Source organism: Cynocephalus volans, chromosome 8 (assembly GCF_027409185.1).
Source record: "Cynocephalus volans isolate mCynVol1 chromosome 8, mCynVol1.pri, whole genome shotgun sequence".
Lineage (NCBI taxonomy): Eukaryota > Metazoa > Chordata > Mammalia > Dermoptera > Cynocephalidae > Cynocephalus > Cynocephalus volans.
This window is the reverse complement of record NC_084467.1, coordinates 26,007,255-26,035,233: the sequence shown is the minus strand read 5'-3', so window position 1 is coordinate 26,035,233 and position 27,979 is coordinate 26,007,255. Positions and strand designations below refer to the sequence as shown.

The 27,979-nt window shown below is 39.6% G+C and overlaps 2 protein-coding genes across 6 annotated transcripts in view; one reads left to right on the top strand and one right to left on the bottom strand.

Moving 5' to 3' along the window:
• Positions 1–15,513, bottom strand: part of S100PBP (S100P binding protein) — a 37,201-nt gene extending 21,688 nt beyond the window's left edge. The window contains exons 1-7 of one of the 5 annotated variants that reach the window (XM_063105061.1): positions 15,454–15,503; positions 12,579–12,620; positions 11,905–11,988; positions 9,422–9,536; positions 7,853–8,712; positions 7,150–7,220; positions 5,321–5,424 (exon numbers count right to left, since the gene is read on the bottom strand). In XM_063105061.1, coding sequence (XP_062961131.1) covers positions 5,321–5,424; positions 7,150–7,220; positions 7,853–8,710 — 1,033 coding nt within the window. In that variant the 5' untranslated portion in view covers positions 8,711–8,712; positions 9,422–9,536; positions 11,905–11,988; positions 12,579–12,620; positions 15,454–15,503. Of the gene's footprint in view, positions 1–5,320; positions 5,425–7,149; positions 7,221–7,852; positions 8,713–9,421; positions 9,537–11,904; positions 11,989–12,578; positions 12,621–15,453 lie in introns of all 5 variants that reach the window. The other 4 variants (XM_063105065.1, XM_063105063.1, XM_063105062.1 and 1 more) reach the window with 4 other exon arrangements.
• Positions 15,514–15,760: 247 nt separating this feature from the next.
• Positions 15,761–27,979, top strand: part of YARS1 (tyrosyl-tRNA synthetase 1) — a 28,588-nt gene continuing 16,369 nt past the window's right edge. Inside the window, exons 1-4 of the mRNA XM_063105199.1 lie at positions 15,761–15,959; positions 19,847–19,993; positions 20,132–20,307; positions 26,491–26,620. Coding sequence (XP_062961269.1) covers positions 15,903–15,959; positions 19,847–19,993; positions 20,132–20,307; positions 26,491–26,620 — 510 coding nt within the window. The 5' untranslated portion in view covers positions 15,761–15,902. The remainder of the gene's footprint in view (positions 15,960–19,846; positions 19,994–20,131; positions 20,308–26,490; positions 26,621–27,979) is intronic.

Here is a 27,979-nt window from a genome sequence, read left to right as displayed (position 1 = left end):
CCTGTCACATGCTACAGTATGAATGAACCTTGAAGACATTATGCTAAGTGAAATAAGCCAGTCATAAAAAAACAAATACTGTATGATTCCACTTATATGAGGTATCTAAAGAAGTATCTAAAGTAGACAAATTCATAAAAACAAAAAGTAGAATGGTGGTTATGAGGGACTAGGGGAGGGGGAGAAAGGGAGTTGTTATTTAATGGGTATAAAGTTTCAGATTTGCAAAATGAAAAAGTTCTAGAGATCTGTTTCACAACAATGTGAATATATGCAACACTACTGAACTATACAGTTAAACATGGTTAATGGGGCTGGCTGGTTAGCTCACTTGGTTAGAGAGTGGTGTTGATACCACCAAGGTCAAGGGTTCAGATCCCCATACTGGCCAGATGGCAAAAAAAAAAAAGGTGAAGATGGTAAATTTTAAAAAAGATTAATGAGGTCATGTCAAAAGGAAAAAGAGCCAGCTTGAATGAGGTCCCATTGGTCAAATTTGAGACAAATTGAACATAAAAAAGAATAGTAACTATAACTGGTTATAACACATTGATTTTTTTAAAATCCATAAGGTTATTGTAATACTAAAAAAAGTAGAAAACCTCTATAAAAGAATGCTAGCTAATAATTGTAAAAGAATTATGTATTTAGAAAATTAACATTTTTCTATGCAACTCTTAATGTAGTAGCTCATTCAGGCAAGGATCATCAATGAATGCTCAAACCACTAAATAAACAGTTAGTTGTGGGGGAACGGGATATTCGAATGGTACCAAAGCATCACCCCACAGGAGATTACTAATTACAAAGGAGAAAATGTACCTTACAATGGAAAGACATGTCAGTAAACACCTTAACAAATTTTTTTTTTTTTTTTTTAAAGATGACCAGTAAGGGGATCTTAACCCTTGACTTGGTGTTGTCAGCACCATGCTCACCCAGTGAGCTAACCGGCCATCCCTATATGGGATCCGAACCCGTGGCCTTGGTGTTATCAGCACCACACTCCCCCAAGTGAGCCATGGGCTGGCCCACACCTTAACAAATTTAGTATCACTATTAGTGGAACAACCTGTCATTAGGTGTCATATGTGCCTCCTAATTTGACACAGGATGAACACATGATTGCACCTATGAATTATTCCTAACAAAAATGCTTAATTTGAATCTAATCCTGCTTCTAGACCCAACTTCCAGTTTACAGGAAATACAGTGAATGGAGAAACAAATTAAACAACAACACAGGAAACAATCACACAAAATTCAGAATGTGGGACAATCTAAAAAACAAGTGACCTAAACTAAAAGAGATTAAGGAAACAATAACAATGTGAGCCTTGATTAGATGCTATTTGAACAAAGTTACAAAAAGACATTTTTGGGACAACTATGGAAAATAGAATATGGACTAGATATTAGATGATTTTAAGAAATTACAATTGAATTGCCAATAAACATTAAAAATGTTTAACCTCACTAATTATTAAAAATGTTAAAATTTACCAATCAAATTGGCAATAAAATTAATTCAATTAATTTTGGATTAATTAAATTAATTAATAATGGATTTATTGGCAACAATAAAAATTAATTCAATTTTTGGGGGCAGGACAATCTGGTAACATGTAAAAAAATTTTTTTAAATGTTAATATACTTTACCCAGCAATTCCACTTCTAGGCATTCCTCCTATAGAAATAAGAGTTGTACATAAACATTTATTGATGAGAATGCTCACTGCAGCATTACTGATGAAAACTGGCACAACCTAATTATCCAAGATGGAATAAATTATATAATACTTTGTAATCATTAAAAATCTTAATTTGAAATATTTAACATGGAAAGGTCCTTAAAATATATTAAGTACAAAGAAAGCAGATTACAAACTAGTATGCAATTTCCCTGTATATATTCTACCTTATAGGAAAGGTAATTATCAGTGTCATTTTGTTATTTCTAGGTGGCAGGATGGATTTTAATTTTTTTCTTTGTAGGAGAGAGGATCATTATTTCCAATATCTGAAGGAATAAAAAATGGAAGAGAAAGCAAAGTTATTTTTTGTGATCCTAGAGGGCAGAACTAGGAACTATCACCAGAAATTACAGGGAAGCCAAGTTGGTTCAACGTAAGGAATAACTTTCCAACAATTTTCTAAGAATTTTTTAAGGAATAATTGGCCTGCCTCATGAGGTGATGAGTTCTGCATTATTAGAACTCTAAGCAAAGGCTGAATGATCACTTGACAAAGACACATAGGACAGATTTATGTGTTAGGAGATTAAAGAGAAGATTTTAATGGTCCTTTTCTACTCTTAAGAACTATAATTCCATAATAAGGTTTTCCATTAGCTGGGATGACAGGAAGGAAGTGGTTGGTATTTTGTGAATGCTATTTAAAAACCCATGTGGCACTAAATTAAACTAAAGAAATTATACCTATATTAGAATAATGAAGTTGAAGGACGATTTACTTTGTTACATTCTATATCAATAATAGATACATTATTGATAAAGTAAAAAGAGATGATTAACCCATGGAGAGTACTCAAACTGAACTGGCAAGAACTACATTTGAATCTGCCCCTACAAACTTCTCTGTGTCTAACAACAACCTGAAGAGTTAAAACTTTTTCAAGGTAAACTAGCACTAAACATCTCACAAAGGAAGATAAGAGGCATTCTGCTCCCCCCTTTTGCTTCCAGCTGCTCTATAACTCATATACAAATAAAGGAAAGATGAAGAATATACTCCCTTCCCCCTTGCAATATGGTAGATAAAAATCTTAAGATTTTGGATGTATGAATACTGGGTAAAGGGAAGTGACACAAAAACTTAGTATCACACTGGGTTCGAACTCTGAAAGGCAGAAGGAAGTCCCTGAGGCCTCTGAAATTTTTAGAGTAACTGATGTTGCGATAATTAGATGTCAAAAAAAGAATCCTCAAAAAGACGGACTTTTTTAAAAACAACCTTTTATTATGGAAATTTTCAGATATACACAAAAGCAGAGAATAGTAAAATGAACCCCACCTATCCATCACTCAATTTCATTTATCAACATTTTGTCAAAGCTGTTTCATCTAATTCTCCAGGGCTTTCTTTTCTTTTCTTTTCTTTTTTTTTTTTTTTGAGATTTAAAAACAAACACCACATATCACACTATTTTCATCTTCAGGATGAAAACATACACTTTCATGCTAACCATAGTAAGTATTCAATAAATGTTAGTTGCAAGAGCTGGGTACTGTTCTTTTTTTTTTTTTTTTTTTTGTCGTTTTTTCGTGACCGGCACTCAGCCAGTGAGTGCACCGGTCATTCCTATATAGGATCCGAACCCACGGCGGGAGCGTCGCCGCGCTCCCAGCGCAGCACTCTACCGAGTGCGCCACGGGCTCGGCCCGCAAGAGCTGGGTACTGTTCTACACATTACACCTGTACTTACGTATGTAATTTAATTTTCACATAAGCTAAGCCTCATTACTATCCCCATCTTATAAATGAGTTTTTAATGGCTCAAGGTCACCCAGCCAGTAAGCAGTGGTGTCAGGATATGAACCCAGAAGTTATATCTAGACTAGACCTTACTCTCCCAACCACTAAAGTATGCTGCCTTTCCAGTATACAAGAGGTCTTCAAAAAGTTCATGAGAAGATTTGTATTATCTTTTAATTCTATTTTCCCACAAACTTTTTGAAGTACCCTCATATTAGTTATTCCAAGCTGTTCCTTATGGGATCTGGATTGTTGAGTTAATACCAGGAGAGCGACTGCTGAAAGAAGATAGGAAAAGATGCTATGTGAGCAACGGCTTTTTGCTTTTCTTGGGAATTTTTTTTTTTTTTTAAATGCCCCAAATGAGAAAGGAAAATGTAACTGTGTATCATCAGTGTTAACTGCCCAGGATATAAAAAAATGAAAGTCACCTCACAGAGTTTCCCTCTGTGGGCAATGATCAGGCCTCTTCCATAGAGCTGGAATGGAGACAAACTTATTTTAAATCTGCCCCTCCAATGACATGGAGTGAAGAGTATCTCTATTTCCACCAGACCTAAAAATGTTCAAGCAAAGGTACCTCACAAACAGAAGGCTGAGAAATTAGTACGAGTAATATTTGAGTGCTTAATGAAATCCAGAACAAAAAATAAAAGGACTTGGAATAAAAAATTCTTCTCACATCAGTCTCAGAGTTCCAAACCTTTCACTGATAGTGTTATAAAACATATAAGAAAAGCTACTAAATAATGCAGGACTTGTCAAGAGAAGCAGAAGTATCCTTGCTGAAGGACCAAAAATTCTCCTGAAACCCTTCCTAGTGATTTATAATAGATCTTAGAGTAATTAAACCAATTATCTTCTCTGCAATAACTACCTAGGGCATCCTCCTCCTCATCTTTCACTCTTTCCAAACATACACTCAAGGGCTCCTTCCCAGCTCCTACTGCACTTTATGTGTAATGCTATTAAAGCACTAATCAATATTGTGTTGTAATTATCTTTCCTTCTCTGAACTATGAATTCCCAGAGAGTCAACACCCTATTTTACTCTTCTTTACATTTCCAATTCCTAATCTTCAAAGCTAGCACCACTGAAAGTACTGGGGAAATGTTTGCTGAATGAATAGGTAAAGAAGCTAAAGCTACAGAATATGGAGTGATCTTTACAAGAAGGAACTCTTTTATCTGTATAAAATCTCTCTAGCCTCTGTACCTTCAGTTCTGCCCACAAGTTTCCCTTTAGGAGTTCTCCCATCAGCCAATAGTTCAGGCCAAATGATAACATGAACTATAGTCGCTTGAGGGCTAGAGAAAGAATCTAGCCTCTTTGCAATAGCTTCTAATTTGGAAGGCAGTCAAACCTTTTAATAGCTTTTATTCAGAAACCGAGATGCAGGATAGTGTTTGAAATGCCTGTTTTTTACATTAAAATGCTGAAGGCAACACAGGGAATATAAATAATTCCAAATTAAAAACCAATGATCAGTAGGCAGCACCTGGTCATCCACTTATAATATTTTTCAGACAAAAGATTGCCAGTAAAAAAGCACAGGTCTGGGCTATAGGTCTCAACCATGGGAGAGGTACCCTTAATGTTCCGGTATGAGTCTGCTTTGATACCTTTTTAGTATTGCTTAGCCAAACAACTTTGGAGGTTATCTGGTTAAGCAATCCCTTGAAGTGAAAATCTTTGGGTAAAGAGGTTATCTTTCCTACCAATTTAAGAAAATTCAAAACAATCTCCCAGTTTAAGCTACATTACACTGGAAAGAGAAAGTCCCAAAACATGTTTCATTTGCCATTCTTTGGTTACCATGTTACCTTGGTTAGAGTCCTCTGGGTCTTTTATATGAGCAATGACATGCTTGAGATAAATTTGCTTCTGTTGTTCCAGATCTGATTGTGAAAACGTTGAAACATTAGTCCTTGAACAAAGCAAACAAGAAGGAGGAAAAATAGTCCATGAGTACAATGCTTTGTAGAGAGAAGTTATATACTACTGACTGGTTAAAAGTAACTTTCAGAGTCAAAATTCTCTTTAAGTTTCAGCAACAGAAGACAGTGTTAAGTCACATAATATGAAGTTAAAATCAAGTACAGAGTTGGCCAGGGCAGACTTCTGGGGGTGCGTTGCACAGGCCCATCACATCCATACTGTGTTCACTGTGCAGGCAGCTACACAGGCCTCCTGGCCAAAGCCCCTTCTTCGCCAGGCCCAGCTCCTGCCCACTGCTCCAGAGGGCATGGGTACCAGAGGGCCAGTCCTCAAGGAGCAAGGACCACAGAGCAGGCACTGGAGCCCACATCCCTGGGCCTCAGTGCCCTGGCTGCAGTGTGATGTGGGGCCTGCAGCTGCATAGCCCAACCATGCCAACTGCACCTGGCACCGACTCTGTGTCTATCTGTGTTCGTTTTTCAAAAAACAATTCAAATTACTGCTCAGATTTTGAACTGTCATTGTAGGAAACCATATCTAGATCCTGTTTCATTTTTACACCAACTTGGTAAAAATGCTGCTATTGATGCCCCATTCTCCCAACAATTAAACCTCACAGGAGCTCTGGCAAAAAAAAAAAAAAATGTATGGAGTTGAGAGAAAGAAAAGAAATAGATATAACATTTTGTTAACAGTGAATAGGAAGGTGAAGATTACCAGTCCCTAAAGAAAGCAAGCATTTGTTGAGTAATTCAAGGTTAGTCAGGAAATAGCTAACTTCACAGAGCCACAGAAAAGATGAATGCGATAAAGACTGAAAACCAGCTAGGTCTGGCAATTAGGGCAATGGTGACTCTGGCAAGAACAATTTCCGACCCTTGCTCATACTGATTGCACTGTACTAAAGAGTCAGTGAATGAGAATATTGAGATTGTAAGTTAATTGTTCCAAGTAGACTGACTTGTGTTCTTTGGTATAATTTCTATTGTAAGCAATTTACAAGGTTTCCCTCAATTATATAGACAAAACGAAAAAACACGGAAAACTGGGACTGGGGTGGTAGTCAAAGGGAAATTTAGCCTTATTTGTAATATTTAAAATTTTTAAAGAATATAATGTATAATAAATCTGTAATCAAACATTTTAAAAAATCTCACTGTAAGGAAATCAATCTGATTCAACCTAAAAACAGCTTTTCTAGTGCATTTAATTGAAAAGGCTCATGCAGAGACACTGCCATCTCCTGGCAACAAGAGAATAAATTGAAAAGGTGACCCACATCTGCAACCCCTACTAGAATTTTTCCCAAGACAGTAGTATCCAAGTTAGGAGAGATAACTAAATGATTTTCTACTGTTATGTTTCAACATTTCTATTAATACTATTCTCACCTTCTATCATATATGTGACAAGTCTTCCCCTTACATAGAAGAATCTTATATTTATACAATGCTTTCACTACTACGTTTTTTACTTTCAAAATAACCTTGTAAAGCGGAAGGCACCTTTAGCCTTATTTTACTGACATAGAAACTGAGGTGACAGATTATTTTGACTTGCACAAGGTCACACAGTTGGTAGTGCCAGACCTTCAAGTTTGCTTACTCCTGTGCAGGGCTTTTTTTCCCCCCACAGTAAGGGGAAACTGGGAAGGAGAAGAAAAAAATTGAAGAGAACCAACAGAAACCAGAATATTTAATTATACTGTTGTTACCTGCTTTTGGTTTGTTGAACAGGAATGACTTTGCCCAGAATCTTTGCAGAATCCTTGTCAGGAACATCCTGCTTTTTTTCAGAGCAGAAAGAATGCAAAAGGAGAGATGGTTTTTAGTTATTTGAAAACAATACTATTTATGGAAATATTTTTGAACTAAAGGCTAGAGAGGCATATCCTTGAACACTACTGTGTACCAAGTACTATGGTAGTTCTTTAAATGAGATAGCAACTATAATCTTAAAAAAGAAAGAAAGAAACCCTAAGCAGTAGGGTTTATTATCCCCATTTTGCTGATAGGGATTCAGGCTCAAAAAGGTTAGGTAAGTTGCCCAGGATTTTTTAGCTCTGCAGTGGCTAACTCAGAGCTGGCTGTAATCTAATACAGTACTTGCAACCAAAGATGGAGACTTAGGCTGAAACCCAGGAGAAAATCTACTCCAAATTGTAGATAAGAAATGTGGAGGAACAGAGAGGCTCAATAATTAGCCCAGGGTCACAGTGTTGGTCAGGATTCAAACCCCAATTTGCCCAAATACAAACCTCTGCTCGATTGTAACAAATATATCACTGTGATGCAGGATGTCCATTGTAGGGGAGGTTGTGCATGTGTAGGGGACAGGGGGTATATGGGAACTCTGCTATACATCTTCTTAATAAAAATGATTTCATTTTTCTCTTCATCTTGAAAAAAGGTACTTACTTTCTTTGATAAACTGGAAACAACCGGAAACCTCATTTCACAACTTGATTTACGGGAGCCACCTTTTCTCCAAGATGACCCCATACTAGGAGGAGTCTCTGAATGGTCTGAGATCTGAGAGAATACAGTTGTACGTTTCTTACTGTTAGGTATATTTTTATCTGGGACAGTCTGTTGGAAGTTATTGTTTGAAAGAGAAGGGAGTGGGGGCCCATCCCAGGCAGAGTTATGGGGGCTGATCCCTTCAGATTCAGTGCAAAGTTTGCTCTCATTTGGGATAAGACCATCTTCTCTCATCTCTTCCCTAAGGGAGGAGGGTTTTTCAGAATCTTTGCATGAATCAGTCTTGTCCTTAACAAGCACAGCATCAGGAACTGTTGGATTAAATGGTGCAACAGTTACTTTTATAAGATTCTTTTCTAGTGCAGAGTGTCTATTTAATGGTTTAGTAGTAGTTGGTCCATGACCAACTGATGTACTTAGTTGAGGTAGTTTGAAGGGGCCAGGGGTCTCAGCTACTGGTCCCAAGCTGTACAATGAATTTTTCTCTTGGGAAGTATCAAGTAGAATTGGACTCCCTCTCCCTTCCTTCTCAACATGCCCGCCGTCCTCTTTACATGACCCTCCTCCCCAAGAAGAGAGCTCATTTGATGGGAATGAGTCATCATCCTTCAAGAGCTCCTCAATCTGTTCCTCTGTGTAACTGAAATGGCCATCATCTTCTTCTCCATCAGATAGATCCAGCAAGGAGTCATCCAATCCATCCTCATCCAAGGAACTCCAAGAAAATGGGGCACTGTCTTTAGGCAAGAGATAGGTACCAGAAGACTGTTCAGAGGGCACTAACGAGCACGTCATATCTAGAGAAACAAGAGGCGGTTTCACTGAGGAATAGGAAATACCCTTATAACAACTCCAATCCACTGTATATGGGGTAGTGTCCTAATATTTCAAATTTTTTGCACTGTGACTTATGAGAAATAATTTTAAGATATTTAACATTAACAGAATCATGAAAATACATGTTAGAAAAATGAAGTACTTTTTTCCTACCAAAACGGTAAAAATTAAGATGACATAATAACCTGAGTTGGTGAGGATGTGAAGAAACAAGCACTCTCACACACTATCAGTAAGAGTGTAAGTCAGCACAATATTTGTAATTAGCAGAGTATTTTGGCAATACCATTCGACCCAGCAATTTCTTTTGGAAATTTATCCTCTTAGAAGTACCTCTTACAAATGTACAGGGATATATATATACAAGGACGTTCAAAGCAGCATTATTCAAAGTAGCCAAATATCGGAGGCAACATAAATGCCCATCACCAAAAGAACTGTTTGGTAAAATCATGGTATTTTCATGCTATGGAATACTTTCCAACTATATAAATTAAACACAATAGATATATATGTATTATTGTGGAATGATATCTACAACATACAAAATAAATAGATATTATGTAAAATGTTTGGACACTCATAGTTTACACTTAAAAAAATGTGTTACTTTTGAAATTTAAAAAAAAGTCCAAGAACACAAGAAGATAAATAATTGTCTTTCCATACTGTGTAGAGCTGCTGGAGATCTCTGCCTTTGCCACGAGACCAAATGGAAAAAGGTTGCAGCTCCTGCTAGCTGTTCCTTTCAGAAGACTTGTCAAAATGATTGACTCCCACCTTCCTGCAGGCACAAAGAAAATTAAAGGATCTTCTCATCACTTTCAACTCTGCTAATTACAAAGTCAAACGTATTATGCTTTAAAGTGCTCCATCTATTAATTTTGATCTTGATTTTTAAAAAAATACCAGAAAGAGGAATTTTTTTGAGCCAAGAATATCAAAGAAAAACCTTTAGAGAAAAAAATTATGAAACTAAGGAACTAGCTTTGTTCCTCCTAACAATTTGTATTTTCTTTAGACTATCATTTGCTTTAGTAGGATGAATAATGGCTTGGGAGTCCAAAGATCTGGGTTGTAGTCCTGGTTCTGTCACTAACCAGCTCTAAAAACTTGGGCAAGCCACTTAACCATTTAGGCTTATTTCCTCATTTAAAAAATGGGAAAGATATGGAGAAGGGGGGCTATGCAATCTCTAAGATTCCACCAAACTCTAAAAGTTAATCATGAATATCCACACACAAATCTCATTTCCAATACATAAATGCAAAAAGAGAAAGATCTGTAAAGATACGAACACAAAAATCAATGACTATTATAACCTGCAGTTAAACAGAGGTAGGTCAATGGAAGACTTTTGTCAGTAACATTTTACTTTTCTACTTAAGTATTTACTTGTACAATTATTTTTTTTTTCCATAAGTGATGATTTTTAAAAAAAAAATTTTTTTTGTCAATATACTTTGTGGTTGATTATTGTTGCCCCTCACCAAAACCTCCCTCCCTCCTCCCTCTCCTCCCTCCCCCCCGACAATGTCCTTTCTGTTTGCTTGTCGTATCAACTTCAAGTAATCGTGGTTGTTATATCTTCTTCCCCCCCCCCCGTTTTTTTTTTTTTTTTTTTGTGTGTGTGTGTGTGTGTGTGTGTGAATTTATATATTAATTTTTAGCTCCCACCAATAAGTGAGAACATGTGGTATTTCTCTTTCTGTGCCTGACTTGTTTCACTTAATATTTACTTGTACAATTATTTACTTGTACAATTAAATATTTACTTGTACAATTAAAACCTTGTTTTGAAACAACTAGTGATATCCACTTAATCTATAATTATTTTCCAGATGGGAAAGGTGATAAAAAGCTGATATTTCGCATATCACACAGAGAAGCTGCAAGAAATGTTTAAACAGTGAACTCTATAATTTGGAAAATTCCTTGAAGCCTTTTAACCGTACAATCCCTCCACTCCACTACCCTCTATACTACACCTTGAGTTTTAGCTTCAGTTCATGAATTCTTTCAGAAAACATTTTCTGAGCTACAGTCATCACACAGCACTGAGATACATGATATGTGTCTCTATATGATTTCCAAGAAATAAAAATATGGTTCCCACCCTCAAGGAACATATAATTTTGCTAGAGAGACAAGAAAATTAAGTACCAATATAAAATATAAAATCGTATGGACAGTAAAGTACTAGAGAAAAAGAAGGAAAGGGGAGCGATTACAGAATTTTAGAATTAAAAGGAAACTAGTTAAACTTATTCATCTTAGAAATAAGATGGGACAGAAAGGGAAGAAATATTAAGTACCTATAACAAGACACTGTGCGACATATTTTACAACTCTAACCCCTCAACACAATTCTGTAAAATTGATCTTTTAAAAAAGTTTTCTGTTGTATTTAAAGTTAGAGATGGTAAACTTTTTATTTTACCAATATTTCAGCAATTGCTGTGCTAGAGTTCCAGGCACTGAAGCAGATGCCTCTATGAAGAGAAAAATAATTTCTCAGCCTAGCCAGTTAGCTCAGTTGGTTACAGTGTGGTGTTGTAACACCAAGGTCAAGGGTTGAGGTCCTCATCCCAGCCAGCCACAGAAAAAAAAAGAAAAAAGTAATTTATCCACCTAGGGACTGAGTTATTTTATACAACAAAGTTATTTCTTTAGGCAGCAGTAAAAAAATCTACTTCGGGGAATTTTTTTTTTTTTTTTTTTTACTTAAAGTTTATAGTTATCAAGCACAAATATCATAGGCACTGGGTTGTTAAGCAGCTACATTTCTTAGAAGCCCTTTCTGGTCCCTTACCTCAACTCTTTCCAAGAGGTCTAGTCCAAGCACATGCGTGGCCAAATGGAGAGTTTAATAGATTTTCATTCTTGGGAAACTCAAACCCAGAGGCATTAAGTTACTTAACCATGTACACATAGCTAATAATGCTAGAACAAGGATCCAAACCCAGGTCTAATTCCAAAGGCAATGTTTTTTCTACCACCTTTGTGATAGGCTTGCCCAGGGCCAGTCAGCAAAAGGCACAGCTATAATCCAAACTCAGGCCTTCTAAATTCAGTGCAATCTCTAATGAACTACAAATGATGGAGATACCAAAAAGGGATGTTAGTCTCTTAGAAAAAATAATTTAAGCCACCTTATTATGCATGGAAGACTTCCCTTGGCTTCCCACGTGGAATGGAAGAACATGAGAAATACCCTTGAAAGTGGCCAAACATCACTGGAAGAAAAACATTATTTGCAAATTTTATTTGCACACATAGGACCAATATTCTTCACAACCATTGCAAGCATTAATTCCTATTGTCACACAACATATACAGGAACAGAGCAGGCTCCTCTGAGCCAGTTTCATAAAACGTTCTAATAGGTCTAGGAACACAAGCATGCAAAAAATAGCATATACACACACACACACACACACACACACAAACATACATACATATACACAGATAGTTCTCAATTTAGGATGGGGTTACATCTTGATAAATCCATTGCAAGTCAACAATGCATTTAATACCCTAATAAACCCATCGTAAAGTCAAAAAATTAAGTTGAACCATCATAAGTCAGGAACCATCAGTGTGTGGAGACAGGGAGGGAGTTAGAGGGAGAAAGAGAGAATTTTTAACTTGCACAAATTATTTTCTTTGCAATTTTATTTCTTCATTTTCAAAGATACTTATCATAGAGAATTTAAAACATATGCATAAGTAATATAATAATATATTGAACGCCCACATAACCATCATTCAGCCCAACAACTATCAACCCATAGTTATTCTTGCCCCATCTACTTTCCCCCTTTACCAGATTATTTTGAAGCAAATCTCAGGCATCCCATCATTTCATCTGTAAATAATGAGAATTCCTTATCATAAAATATCCAATTCAGATCTCCAATTACTTTATGTCATATTTTTTCCAAGGTTAAAAAAAAAATCAGTATCCTCCCCCAAAAAAAAGAAAAAAAAAAAATCAGCATCCAAATAAGGTCCATACAATGCAACTGGCTCATATGTCTTGTGAGTAGTTTATAGATTCCCCAACTTTTTTTCCCTGCAATTTATTTTTTAAAGAAACAATATCATATATTGTGTATGGATAAATACATATATATCACAAAATGATAAAAATTTGCATGGGAATGAGAGAAATGCCAAATTCAGGATAGTGATTACCTCTGCTGGTGAGGAGGGAAGAGGTATGGCAAGAGGGCATGGGTAACTTCAATTCTATCTGTAATGTTTTATTTTTTAAAAATAAAAAAGACGAAACAAATATAGCAACGTAAGATAAAACAGGATGGTGGGTATAATGGTATTATTGTTGTTTCCTAAAATTTTTCATATGCTTGATATATTTAATGAAAACATTTTAAAATTATGAAGTCAGTGGAAAAGATACAATGATTATGCTCTCAAGTCTCAAATGTCCTCCCCTGTAAAACAGGCAACCTCATAGTACCTATCTTATAGGGTTGTTGCAAGTATTGAATGAGACCGTGAACACAAAGCACTTAGCACAGTACAGGCACAAATTTAAGTAGTGGCTATAGTTATTATTTCATCTCACCATCATTTCCTCCCTGGCCCATGAAGAGTCTTAAGAGAAGCATAGGAATGGTAGGAAAAAAGACTGTTAAACTGCTTGTTTAGAAATTATCCAGTATGCTCTATTCTCTTCTGGTTTAACCCAGCAATCAGCTATTTTGTCACAAAATTAATTAAAGACTAGACTGGATGGACATCTGAAATATAAGGCAAATTCTGCAGATTAATGGTCACTGAAGTATCTTGTACACAGGCACTGGACTAAAATCTAGAGACCTCAGCAATTCACTTAAAGTCCCTGAACCTCGATACAGATGAGAATACTCATCTGAAAAAAGGACGATATATATTCAGTTAACTTCAAACAGATTATCCTGAGGATCAAATGAGGGGATGTTCATAAAAGCACTCCAAACCTAAAAGCCTACACCAATAAAAGTTGATATTTAATGAATTTGCAAGGGGGAAGGAGAAACCCTCAGATAAAATTGAAGTTCTTAAGTGAAGTTCCACGACAGACTTGGATACTTGTCTGCCATTCTTCTATCACGTACCTTTCTTGGCACTTTAACCTCCACTTAAAATATGGGGAACCCTTTATTTTTAAAGGAAGAATATTTTTCATATGTCCCAATTCTATCTCTTAACTCTTCTGCTCCCCATCCTTTCTGTGACCCTATTCTGTCCTTCCACATCTCTTTCACCTGTCCACCCCCTTCTTCACACTTCAGTTTACCACCCCCTCTCTGTTCTCTAACCTCCTGGTTGCAACCTCAGAAACTGGTTCCTTTTCCATTTTTATCTTACCTCAGAAAACCTTATTGCCTTAGAGCACAAAGTCTTATCTTATTCATGCCATTAAAATTGCAAAAACAGATGCAATCGCACATCCTATTTCAAGGCTCTAAAGTCAAGACCATTACCAAGTTGGCTCTGACAGAGATGGCCAAGGGCAAGGATTATTTCCCAAATGTAACACATGTGATGCACACAGCGCAAAAGGCTGCGTGGGCTTTGTTATGACTCCATAAAACGGGCACTTTAAAAAAAAAAAAATCTCTGAGAATTCTGCAACTCCCTTTGAGTTAACTGGAAACATTTGTAGGACGGAAAAACCCACGGCTGGAAATCTCTGCTTTCGGTAACATTTCACTAGATCAGGGTGCAGGGATTCTCCTCCCACATGAGCACAGAGCTCAGCTATTACTAGGCTGCAGCAACAGGTTTCTTTTTAAAAAGAAAAAAATTTTTTAAAAATTTAGATAGGTCTGCGAAAACTCCGAGCCCCTAACAAATCTACAAAAAAAACCCTGTAGATCAGGGTTGGGCAGTTGGTGGGCAATTCAGTCACATCTTGGTCTTCCCCGAGGCCCACTCTGCGGTGCCAACCACCTTCCCTCCTGTCCAGAAAGTAACTGTGACGCATCTAGCCCTCGAGGACCAGCAACAAGGGTGGCCCAGGTCCATCCTTCGAAGGATACTACCCGGCCTCCCCAGGCTCTCCCTCACAAATGCGAGGGCTGCAGAACGACTTCGCCCTCCAGGCAGGGTCTCTGCACTTCTCTCCTCCCAGGGGACTAAAAATTCCCGCCTCCCCGCAGAAGGTGGGAGAAGCGCGGGCTTTCTCCCCGCCCCTCCCGTCGTAGGGGTGAAATCTGCCCCTCGGCAGGCCGGAGCGGTTCACCCCTCTCCCTGAGGATGGCCGCCCACAGTGCCAGCAGTGCCAGCTCAGCTAGACCTCAGTCCCCGCGCTCCCAGGGGGGTTCTCTCCCTCTCCCGCCCGCAAGACTCGGCTTTCCTAGCAAAACTCTCCCGCCGAGCGGGACCTCCGTTGCCCCCAACCCCACAGAGCAGGGACAGCAGACCGCCCCCCGCCTCCCAGGTGACCAGACAGCCTCCCTTTCCTCAGCAGAGTGAGGGGCATCTCTCGCTCGCAGACGTGGAGGTGGGGGGCAGGGACCACCCCCCGCCATCACCTCAGGAGCGAGTCGGGCCCTTCTCCCAGCAAGACGAGGGCCTCTCAACCCCTCAACGGGGCCGACCGCGAGCGCTGCCCCCTGAAGAATCAACAGGCGCCCCCATCCCCCTCCCACTCAAGGAACGCCGACCCCCTCGCCCCTCTCGCTCTTCACCTCCGGAAGCCGGGCCAAAGCCTAGGCGGACGACTGCGCCTCACTCCGCCCCCTGCGCCATTTTATTGCCCCCACCCCGACCTCCCCCACCCGGAGTCAGCCGGGCCACCGCCAGGGGGAGGGCAAACAAGCAGTGATTGGCAGGAAACCGTCCTGCCTCTAAGAGGGTTGCGCCCGCGCAGGCGCCGCAACCCCGCCCTCTGCACTGCCTAGCTAGCCTGCTGGCTCCACCCCTTTCCGTCTCATCGACCTGCTCGACTCTCTGCTGCTCCTGACTCTTTTCCGGCTACTGCGGGACGGAGAGGGGTCCAGGCCGAGGAAGCCGAACGACGAGCTCAGCTGATGCAACCTGGCTGGACTCTCGTTGACTGTTCCTGGCACGCGGCGGTGGCTACTGAGGAAGAGTCGCGGGTACCAGGCTAAGCGCGGGAAGGAGGGGTAGCGGAGCCATGGGGGACGCTCCCAGTCCTGAAGAGAAGCTGCACCTTATCACTCGGAACCTGCAGGTTGGGCCTCAAGGTTGAAAATGCGCCGCTGGGGTCTAGGGGCCCTAGGTCCAGTGACCCTGAGCCCCACTACCGGGTCCTAAGTGTGTGGATCCGGGGACTCCGCACTGGGGCAGGTCTGAGAGCGGCTGCAGACCTCACTTCTGGTCGGTCAGCCATTCCCTGGGTGCCACAGATATCACAGGACTCACCTCTTACGCGTTGGAGCCGGGCTTTGAATCCACGACTCCCATCCCACCCACTCTATTGTGTGCCAGGCGCGGTGCTAGGCTCTGGCATACGTAAGGACCCTTCCTTCCCAGAGCCTGTCTGGAGGGGATTAGACGTTAGAAATTACCCATAATCCCAAACCATTACATTGAAGCAAATACTGGAAGGTACGTGAGGCTTCGAAAGGAAATAAGGAGAGGGAAGACTTCCTTGAGGAAGTGACCTCTAAACTGCGCCTTGAATGAGGCGGATCACCCCTTCACTCCACGTATGTTCCTACTGTTGGCAGGAACTGCAGGAGTAGGAGTTAACCAGAGGAAGTGTCGCGCGCAGATCCTTATTTGTAGGCAAGGGCCACTTGAGACAAAGATGATGCTCGAATCACTCGGTTTATTAAACACACACACACACAATATTGATCCTTAATCTACTTCTTATTTAAACTAAATGATTCCTTAAGGGCACACTGCACACAACTCCTATTTTTATCCTGTTAGGAACAGATTAGGGATCTTACATCTCCTGCGCGAGGTCCTTTCCTGACTCACATCCACCAGGAACTGGATACAGCTGATGGGGTGTGATTGATGATCCTTGAGAACGTGGCTTGAGAGCCGCATACATTCGGGTCCCTTCTTGAACTCCCAGAGGAAACATTATCTTATTGGCAGTACCGTCCTGCAAGCTGGCAGTTCAACCAGTGCAGCAACTTGGGGCTTTTGCGTCCATTCTTTTGTACTCTGCTCGAGGTCTGTTGCAGTCTATTAAGTCCTTATCACAGTTACAGTTGAATCCTCCCAAGTCCAGATGGTAATATCTTAAAAGGGTATGATCGGTTAAGGCCCAGGTGGACATGTCCCATTTAAGTCTGTCAAGTTCATGATGAAAGTTCCCTAACCAAAGTTCCTCCATGATACTCTAAAAACACTTATTTAGCACTCCCAACAGAAACAATGAAAGAAAGGGGGGAAGAGCATTTCAGATACAGGGAACAGTAGTGTCAAGAACCAGAAAGGAGAAATAACGTGTGTGAGAGAAGGCTAATTTGGCTGGAATGGTGTGAGCGAAGTGCGATCAGGCACTTCGTAAATATTTGCATTGCTCATTCCCTTGCCTCTTAGGCTTCTGACTATTATCACCTTATCAGGGAGCCCTTTTCTGACCACTTTATTTAAACAATAAACCCTGCGCCACCAGATTTGTCTCATCCTTTGCTCTACCTTTTTTTCTGTTGTTCCTCCATAGCACTTTATCACCATCTGACATACTATACATTTTACTTGTTTATTTGTTCAGGAGAGGTAGGCAGAGACCAAGTCATGAAGATCTTGTGGGCTTTATCCTACAAGCCCAATTTAAAATTGGGCTTTATTTGGGGCTGTCTGGTTAGCTCAGTTGGTCAGACCATGGTGCTGATAACATCCAGGGTTCAATCCCTCTACTGGCCAGCTGCCAAAAACATTAAAATAAAATAAAATTGGCCTTTATTCTTTTTTTTGCTTTTTTGTGACCGGTAAGGGGATCGCAACCCTTGGCTTGGTGTCGCCCGCACCGCGCTCAGCCAGTGAGTGCACCGGCCATTCCTATATAGGATCCGAACCAGCCATGGGAGCGTCACTGTGCTCCCAGCGCTGCACTCTCCCAAGTGAGCCACGGGGTCGGCCCTGGACTTTATTCTAAGAGCAATGATATCAGTTGGGCCACAGCTTGTTCTCTCTCTTTTTTTTTTTTTTCTTTTTCGAGATATAATTCACATACTATAAAATTTACCCTTTAAAACTGTATGATTCACTTTAAAAGTATACAGTTCCATGGGTTTTAGTATATTGACAAGGGTGTGTAACTATCACCACTATCTAATTTTAGAACATTTTCATCTCCGTCACCAAAAAAACGTGCATCCATTAGCAGTCACTACCCATTACCCCCTAACTGCCCCCCAGCACTAGGGAAATCTATTTTCTGTTTCCATGTATTTGCCTATTCTGGGCATTTCATATAACTGGTATCATACAATATGTGCCCTTTTATGTCTGACTTCTTTCACTTAGCATATTGTTTTCAAGGTTTATCCATGTTGTTCACATCAGAATTTCATTCTTTTTTATGGCTGAATAATATTCCATTGTATGGATATACCACATTTTGTTTATCCATTCATCAGTTGATGGACATTTAGGTTATTCCACTAACAGCTTGATCTTAACCAGAGATTTTTGCATGCTTCCTCTTAGCCAGATTCTTTGTTTCCTACTCTCTCTCCATAAAATAGTGTTCGTTGGGGACAAAGGATACACAAACACTAATGGAATTGACTTGCTTATGTTTTAAAATCTAAGTAATGTGACCTTTTCTTGTGTGGTGAGAACCGTCCAAGTGTCCAAATTGTCAGGGGCTCTGGAAGATGTAGTGTCAGCCACCAACAGACTTGGAGCACAGGATTTTAACAAGTTCTGCTAATAGATGATTCAAACCAGTAAAGTAATCTATCATGGTTTCTAACAGCCTCTCAAAATCATCACTTGAAGAAACACTAAAAACTGTTATCAGAGGCATACTGGCCTGTTAGAATTTTTTCCATATTGTTTTAAGGCAAAAGGCAGTCATTAAAAGTTTTAAATAAGTGACAGAGTTAATCAAATTTTGAGTTTTAAAGAAGATCTCTCCAGCTACCTTTTGAAATGTGGATTGGAGGGAGCAAGAGTAGCTATGGGAGACCTGTTAGGAGACTATTACAGTAATCTCGGTGTGATCTGATGGTGGCCTGAATCAGGGTGGTGCTATAGAGACAGAGGGAAGTAAGGATTTAAAAGCTGTTGCAGAGTAACTTAAGCAACTTGATGAAAGATAGTACCATTTACTGAACTAGGGGTGAAACTAAGTGAAAAAAGATGGTTGGGGAGCGAGGCAGGAGGCAAGAGCATGAGTTTAATTTTGAACATGTTGAGTTTGAACTATTGGGTTGATAACAAGTACATGGTTTTACATATGGGTGTGAGCAGGAGATTTGGGTGTTACTAACGCTTAAGTAGTAATCAAAGTAACTGAAGGGGATTAATTAGGGAGAATGTAAAGTAAGAGAGAAAAGACTAGAGCCCCAAAGATTGCTAATGTTTAGTGATTAGGAAGAAGAGGAGCAGCTCTTTTCTTTGCAAAGAAATCTCATCAGCCAGAGAAGAGGAAAACTGGAGAATAAAATAAAGGAGACCAAGAGAGTGTTTCAGGGAGTAAGGACTAAAAAGTATTCATTAAATGTAGCAATGTGGATGTACTCTGTGATCTTAGCAAAAGTATGTGTGATACAATATGGAATTTAGTAGTGCGATGTATAGAATTCAAACTGGAATGGGACATAAGGAAATGGAGCCCAGAAGAAAAGATAACTGTTTCAAGATGTTGTCTATGAAAGGAAGGAGAGTGAGTGAGAGCTAGCTGGAGGGGAAGATGCAGGTAGAAATATGCTCCCGCTCCCCTAACATCAGTGTCATTGCACAAGAGTGGTACTAGCAGCAGCTCCACTTTAGATTGGCTCTCAGCATTGAGAGCATGGCTGGATCTCCCCACTGGCTCTGAGCCTGGACCCCCAGTGACATGTGCCTTTGTTTTACTTGTCACAGGGTAAAGGATGAGCAAGGTGGGGTACTGGCATTAAACCAGCTCTTCTGCTTCCACAACAGGAGGTTCTGGGGGAAGAGAAGCTGAAGGAGATACTGAAGGAGCGGGAACTTAAAGTTTACTGGGGAACAGCAACCACAGGCAAGCCACATGTGGCTTACTTCGTGCCCATGTCTAAGATTGCAGACTTCCTGAAGGCAGGATGTGAGGTAAGAACTAATGCTTTAAACCAAGCAGTTGTCCTTGGGGAATGACCAGAAGACAGACTTAAGGGCGGGGTTGGGAGCATAGGAGGCAGGTTGGAGATACTTGGACAAATTCACGTTTTGGTGGTCCCTTATGTCCAGGTAACAATTCTGTTTGCGGACCTTCATGCGTACTTGGATAACATGAAAGCCCCATGGGACCTTCTAGAACTCCGAACCAGTTACTATGAGAATGTGATCAAGGCAATGCTAGAGAGCATTGGCGTGCCCTTGGAGAAGCTCAAGTTCATCAAAGGCACTGATTACCAGCTCAGCAAGTAAGTGCTTGATTTTCTACCCTTCTTTCAGCTCTGGTGCTTCTGGCTAATTACAGGCCTATAGAGTCTAGGCACTTTAAATTTGGATTAGAAGTTGTTTGGCACTTCCTATTAAGCACCATTAAAAATGTATACCCTTTGTTCTTTTAATTCATCCATCAAAAATGTACTGACTAGTAAATGCCTAGATACTATTCTATTTGCTGAAGATATAAATGTAACCATAACAAAGTCCTGAGCTTTGCAAAGCTCACAGCATATGGGAAAGTGATGCTGAACAATCACCCTCTCTTTCTCTTCCAGCGTCAGCAAATAATGATTTTAAAAAAAAAAAAAATGCAGCCTGGCCAGATAGCTAGCTCTCTTGGGATAGTGTGGTGCTGATAACACCAAGGTCAAGGGTTTGGATCCCCTTACCACCCAGCTATCAAAAAAAAAAAAGAAAAAGTGAAACAGAAGTATTTCACTTGTTTTTTACCTCCCCAACAATTTCTATTGCTTCTTCTCTTTGTCAATTGTATTTATATTTGTAATGTTAGCATAGATATAATTTTGTATTCTAATTTTTTAACTTACTATTTCTTAAGTAATTCCCCATGCTGCCTCATCCACCTTTAAAATTTTTTTTAAACGTCTCAAATAAGCCTGTATAACTACATACATGTCACTCTACTAGTCACTTTTGCATTTAAACCTTTGGAACAACTTTCTCAGGTAAGGATTGCTTTATCCTATTTCACAGATAAGGAAATAGATTCAGATTTAACTGTCCCAAGTTCATACATCTAATTTTAGAACATCTAATTTAGAATATGAGTCAGGATGTGAACCCAGATTTCTTGCTACTAGTAAATTTCTCTTTTTACTCCACCTATTATAATTTTCTTTACCATTCCACACTGTTGGACATTTAGAGTCTTAAATAAAGCATACAAACATCTTTATATAAACAGATATTTGCATCTACAGTTTCTGTAGAGTGCCTGAGATTTCATGCATTTTTACATTTACTCCACAGATATTTATGGAGCCCCTATTATATGGTAAACACAGTTCTAGATTCTGGATATGCAAAAATAAACTAAAACGAAAGTTCCTATCTTAATGGGGGTTATATTCCAGCAAGGGAATACAGACATGAAACAAGTAAACAAGTAATATATGTAGTGTGTGTGTCAGTTGATGATAGGTGCTACAAAGTAGACAGGCTGGGGGAGAGAAAGTTCTCAGGGAGTGGGGGTTTCTTTTTAAATAGGATGGTGAGGGAAGACCTCCCTGATAAGATGACATTAGGCAGAAATCGGAAGAAGGTGAGGGAATGAGTCATGCAAATACATATTGAGTTCTCAATATATGCCAGACTCTGTTCTAAGGACTGGGGTTATAACTGTGAATAACATAGGCAAGGTTTTTATTCTCCTAGAACTTAACAGAATTTGGGGTATGGGAAAGTGGGATAAATAAATAAAGCTATTTTGCCTCAATGTCACTTGATACAAAAGGGACTTTAAAGGAAGATGGCTTTGTAGAACACTCTTTGATGTGCTCCCTGTGTTCCAAACACAGCAATGCTAGATAAAAATATAAAAATTTTTTAAAAAGTACATAGTCAGGTTCAAAAACAAACTAAACATCTCTATGATAAGAGAAACAGAATTGAAATGTAGATTGGTGTTCTGGGCTAAAGTTACAGGTCTGCTGGATTCCAGTCCAGAAGCACGAAGTGGGGCCAAACCAGGCTTACTACTTAAAGCCAGAGGATAAAGTAGGGCTTTTCCCCTTTTCCCATCCCCACCCCAACCCCTCAAGAAAGGTAGAACCAGGGAGTGGGGGCACTTCTGGCAACCCACCCGAGTCTTTAGGGACTTTTACCAAGCTTCAAGCCTGTGGAGACTAGAGTATGTGCGTACCAAGAATTGAACCAAGCTGCCTGCCACTTAGAGGTGTTATATCCCTGATATTATCAAAAAGGCATAAATTCTAAAATGCCAAGGAATAACATTCATTAAAAAAGAAAAAGAAATTATAAGACAGAAAAAGGCAGAAATGGGCAGGTCCAAGTGCATATTTCTTTTCTCCTTCTCCACTCCCACTGCTTCACTTGACTAACAAAGAAAGAAAGAGGGAAAGAGAGAGAAAAAAAAAGAAAAAAAGAAGAAAGGGGCAGAAATGAAACGTGAATATATAGAAATAAAAAGAAATAAGAAATCTTGGAAATGTAAATTTGTCATTAAAGAAAAAACATACCAACCTTGAAAAGATGGGATCAATTGTATAATGAACACAGATTGAAGACAAAAATTAGAGAATTTGAAAGTTATTACTGAGAAACTCACTTGGAATGCATCCCAGAGAGATGGACTCCCCCAAAATGTTAAAAGTGGCTGTCATGTGGTTGAGGACTTTTGTTTCCAGTAGCCTTGCAGACTGACCTACCTTCCTGCTGAAGCCACTAAAAATGCTAGATGAAATACTTCTCTTAACTAAAATATATCGATGTATTGACAAGTTTTCAAGACTATTCAGTGGCCAGATATCAAGCAAAAGTGGGAATACATAGATACTATATTTTAATTAATCTAAGATGTCTTTTAAAATACTGATAGTTAATCTATAAAATGCCGTTGTTTATAAGACTCATCTAGATTTCAGAGATGTTAAATGTTTAAAAGTATGCATCTTAGAATCCATAAAATATGGTAGGTGGAACACTGAAGATTTTGCACCTTGAGGGAGCCCATTGAATTGTATGTACTTGAACTTTGGTTTTCATGGCCTCACAGAGCACAATGGAAAAAAGAAAAAATGGTAAGAAAACTAGAGTACTCAGCCAGGAGGTCCAATATTTGAATAATAAGTGTTCCAGAAAAGAGAACAGAGACTCAGAGAGAAGGAGATCATCTATGAAATAAAAGACAATTTAAAGACAATTAAAGGATTCTGGTCAAGATGGTGGAATAGATGGTCCCCAGTGTCACTCTCTCACACAAATCAACCAATTTACAACTATAAAAATGTAACAACAGTCAAGCTGGGGCTGCTGGAGCTCAGAGGAAGAGGAGGAGAGATCTCTAGAGCGAGAAGCCACGATGAGAGAAAGAAAAAACTGCTCTGAGCGTATTGTGGTGCAGCCGCTTTAAGGCTGGAACTGAGCGCATGGAGCAGGAGCCAGCAGAAGCCATAGCTGTGCCCTTCAGATGGCGTTACTTGGAGATGGCAGGGGAGAAGAGGGCCTTGGTGGCCCCCAGGACAGCAAGACCACTAATAGGGTTCCTGTGGACCCATGCAAGAGCGAGGAGCCAGAACACCTGAAAAAGGGGAGCCATTCAGAAGCCGGTGAGTCATTGCAAGGGACCAGTGCAGGGCCCGTCCCTTGGGAAGTGTTTGGAGCATGGGCAGTGGGGGAGACAGGCCCACCGGGAGAACACTGGGGCACAGCAAGGACAGCCAATCCACCCCCAAATCCACACAGGACCACTCAGAGGAGTCTGGTCGGGAATGCAGAATTGCATGGGGTGCAGTTTGATGAAAAAACTCAGGCTCAGATCAGAGTTTACACAACCCAGGTACACTGGGTCTCTGGAGAGCCGGAAGTACCTATAAGGTCAACCATTAAACCCTGAACTGCACAAAAAGCCTTCCCTAGGGAAACAGCAGCAAAGCAGCAATTTAGCTAAACCACAGAGCTCAAGTACTGGTTCCCACAGGAAGTTCCCCCATTTTAGAAGGAAGCAAAGGACAAAATATTAGTTCTTCCAGCCCAGGCACACCACCAGCGCTTCTAGGACCCACCCAGGGGCCTGGGGCATCAAGCCAGGGACCAGACCCCCCCTCCCCCACATCCAGGCACACCACCAGTGCCAAGGAGCATGCCAAAAACATCACCTCCATGTGGGTGGCCCACCACAGCCACTACAGTAACCACGGCTGCTGCGAAAGTGGCTAGATGTCACAGCCACCACACAGATCGTCCACCAGCCACTGGAGTGCGTTGACACTAGGAGAGTCACTGGCAGAGACCAAAGAAAAGGATGTCTCTCTCCACAAAGCCCATTGAACAGATCATTGAGGCAACAAATCAACAGAGTAACCATTACTCTTTCAGAGGAAGAGAAGAAGTCTAGTGTTATCAGTGGTGGGAGGAGGGAGGGAGAGATTGGACAAGGGACTTAAAGAATAAGTACAATTTGTAATAATATACATATTAGTAATATTGATTTGATCAACATATGTCAACATTGAATCCCAAAAACATGTATAATCAATTATGATTCAATAAAAATAAATAAAACAGCTCTGAGGTGCAAAAAAAAAAAAAAGACAATTAAAGAACATGAGTTTCCAGATTGAAAGAGTCCATCAAGTGCCTAACACAGCGGATGAAAACAAACACACATCAAAGTACATTCCCTTGAAATTTTATTTTTTTAATTTTTTGGCAGCTGGCCAGTATGAGGATCCAAACCTAGGACCTTGGTGTTATAAAGCTGGCTCTAACCAGCTGAGTTAACTGGCCAGCCCCAGTTTAAAAATCTTGAAATTTTAAAACACTGGGGACAAAAAGTATTCTACAAACTTTAAAGGGACAAAAGAGGTAACATACAAAATGTCAGGAATCAGAATGGTGAAAACTTTTATTTTCATGTTTTTATTGGCCATTTGGGTTTCCTCTTCAATGAAGTGCCTATGCAAGAGTTTTTGCCTATTTTTGTACTTTTTTTTTTTTATTAGTTCATTTTGTATTCTGGATACCAAATTCTTTGTCATTTGTATATATGGAATTAGTGTGGGAATAGATAATGAATGAAACAGAACAGAGTTGAGAAATAGATCTTCACAAATATAAAAATTTGACATATGACAGAGCTGGCATTGCAGATCAGCAGAGAAAGAAAAACTTTTTAAGAAAAAATGGTGCAGAGACTATTGGTTATCTGTATGGGAGAAAACGATCCTTGCATTCCAAGTAGATTAAAGATTTGCTTGTAAGGACCAAACTATAAAACACTTAAAAGACAGTATAGAGGACTATCTTGTGATCTCAGGATAGGAAAAATTAAACAAGACATACCAAAAGCACAAATCACAGGAAAAGACTGATGAGTTCAACTACATTAAAATTAAGACCTTCAGGACTTCAAAAGTAAAATAAAGTAGAAAGACAAGCCACAAACTGGGAGAAGATATTTATAACACATATAGCTGGCAAAGGATTAATAGCCAGTATTATATTTCAAAAACTATAGAATCAGTTGTTTAAAAAAAGAGTCAATCCAGTAAAGAAAGACTGAACTAGGCATTTCACAGAAGAAACTCAAATAACAGATAAGCATATGGAAAGATGCTTAACCTCCTTAGTTATTATTTCAAAGAAATGTAGATTAAAACCATACTGAGAAACCATCCCATTTGCTCATCAAATGGGCAAAATTTTAAAATAATGACAAAATTAAGTAATAAAATTAACAAAAAGCCACTTTGGAAAATAGTTTGGCATTATCCACTAAAGTTCAAGATGCATATCTCCTATGATCCAGAAATTCTACTCCTACGCATATATAGAGAAACTTGAATACACATATAAGAATATTTACAACATGTTGTTGAGAGACACAAACATAAAACTGGAAACACAAAGTTCAGGACAGTAGTTAACTCCGAAGGAGGAAGAAGTGAGATGGGACAGTGGAGGGACACTCAGGGGCTTCAGAGGTAATTGTTAGGTCCTTAAACTGGATGATGGATACTCTGTTCCTTGTATTGTTCATTCTTTTTTTTTTTTTTTTTTCCGGTGGCTGGCTGCTAAGGGGATCCGAACCCTTTGACCTTAGTATTACAACACCGTACTCTAACCAACTGAGCCAATCGGCCAGCCTGTTCATTATTTTTTACATGTATCTAAGTTAAAAAAGAAGAAAAGCAGTATTTCAATTTCAAGAGATAACAGAACATTTTCCAAAAGAGAAGAAGGTTAATTAAAGCCATCTTTTAAAAGGAAAAACATAAAAATTAAGTAATATTTTGGACGAGCAGATAGATCTCTCACATTTTAGAAGCTACCAGGCAGTGCTCTCTTTGAATGTCCTAAAATTAGGGGAATTAATTAATGCACTTTAGGATTGCCCTGGGAAACTGAGGCTTGGGCCCAATTTCACAGCTGTCCCCTCTTACTTTCCTCTTCAGAGAGTACACACTAGATATGTACAAACTCTCCTCTGTGGTCACACAACATGATGCCAAGAAAGCTGGAGCTGAGGTTGTAAAGCAGGTGGAGCACCCTTTGCTGAGTGGTCTGTTATACCCTGGACTACAGGTACTTACAAGGGATGGAGTGACCCCAGTTACCTTTTCTGCTGTACTTTTTGAGGGGGTTGTATGTTTTGTTACATTTTGGTTTTTTGGAAGCTGGCCAGTACAGGGACTGAACCCTGGACCTTGGTGTTATCAGCACCATGCGCTGACCAACTGAGCTCACCAGCCAGCTCCCTTTTCTGCTATATTTCTAACTACTGGACACAAACCTCTCTCTTGGCACCAGTTAAACTGTTGTACTTGCTGCCCTTTCACCAAGCTATAGGCCTGCCTTCTTTTTGTTGTTTTGTTTTGGTTTGGTTTTTGGTGGCTAGCCTGGACACAGGCCTTTCTTGTCTCCCTTCCTCCTAACTGCTTACTGGGATGCTCTTTTACTTCTTCACATGTAAATCTCCCCTTCCTGTCTGTCCTTTAAGACATTGCTCATCTCACACATCTTCTTTATGTCAATCATAATCTCTTAATTGAAGAAAATAAAGTTCAGAGTAATGTGTGAAAGTAAATTTTAGGTATGATCCTATTTTCCATTACGTAAAACAAACACATCACATGTGTGTATATTTGTAAGGGCAAGGAGGAAGAAAAATACAAACCAGGCTATTGATACTAGTTACCTTAGGAAGGCAGGGTGAAAATGTTTATAGGTTTTTTTTTTGTATATATCTATAATGTTTGATATAAGAAAATGAAGTCTCCCTTTGTCAACTCAAAGAGATCTTTCCCAAAGTTAAACCTGGAGACATTCTAGATCTGCACTGCCCATTGTGGTAGCCTCTAGTCTTAGTCATATGTGGCTATTAAAAGTGATTGATTAAATAAAATTAAAATTTTAGTTCTTCAGTCACATTAGCTATATTTCAAGTTCTTGGTAGCCACATGTGGCTAGTGGCTACTGTATTGGACAGTACATAGAGCATATTTATCATCACAGTAAGTTCTATTGGACAGTGCTGTTCTAGATTGCTCCGCTTGCTCAACCTTCTCTTTCTTTCCCTCTTCTTACTCTTCCCTCCCCATCCATGCCCCATCATGCACTAAATGTTATCAATTCTATTTCTTAAAAATTTATTAAATTTATTCTTGCTTTGTATCCATACTGCCTTGGTTCATCATTATTTCTTACCTAGACTGTCGACAGTCCTCTAGCTATTTTCTTTGGCTCCAGACCACAGGCCTCCAGTCCATGGTCTGCCCCTGTTAATTTCTATAGTGCTGGTCACATTTCTCCCTTTCTTAAAACCATTCACTTGCCAGGATAACAATAGGTTCCCTAGCATGACATTTTACGGTCCATATCTGCTTTTCTAACCTCATCACTTACCACTTCCCACATCCCTTGAAGTTTGTGCTTTTGCAGACT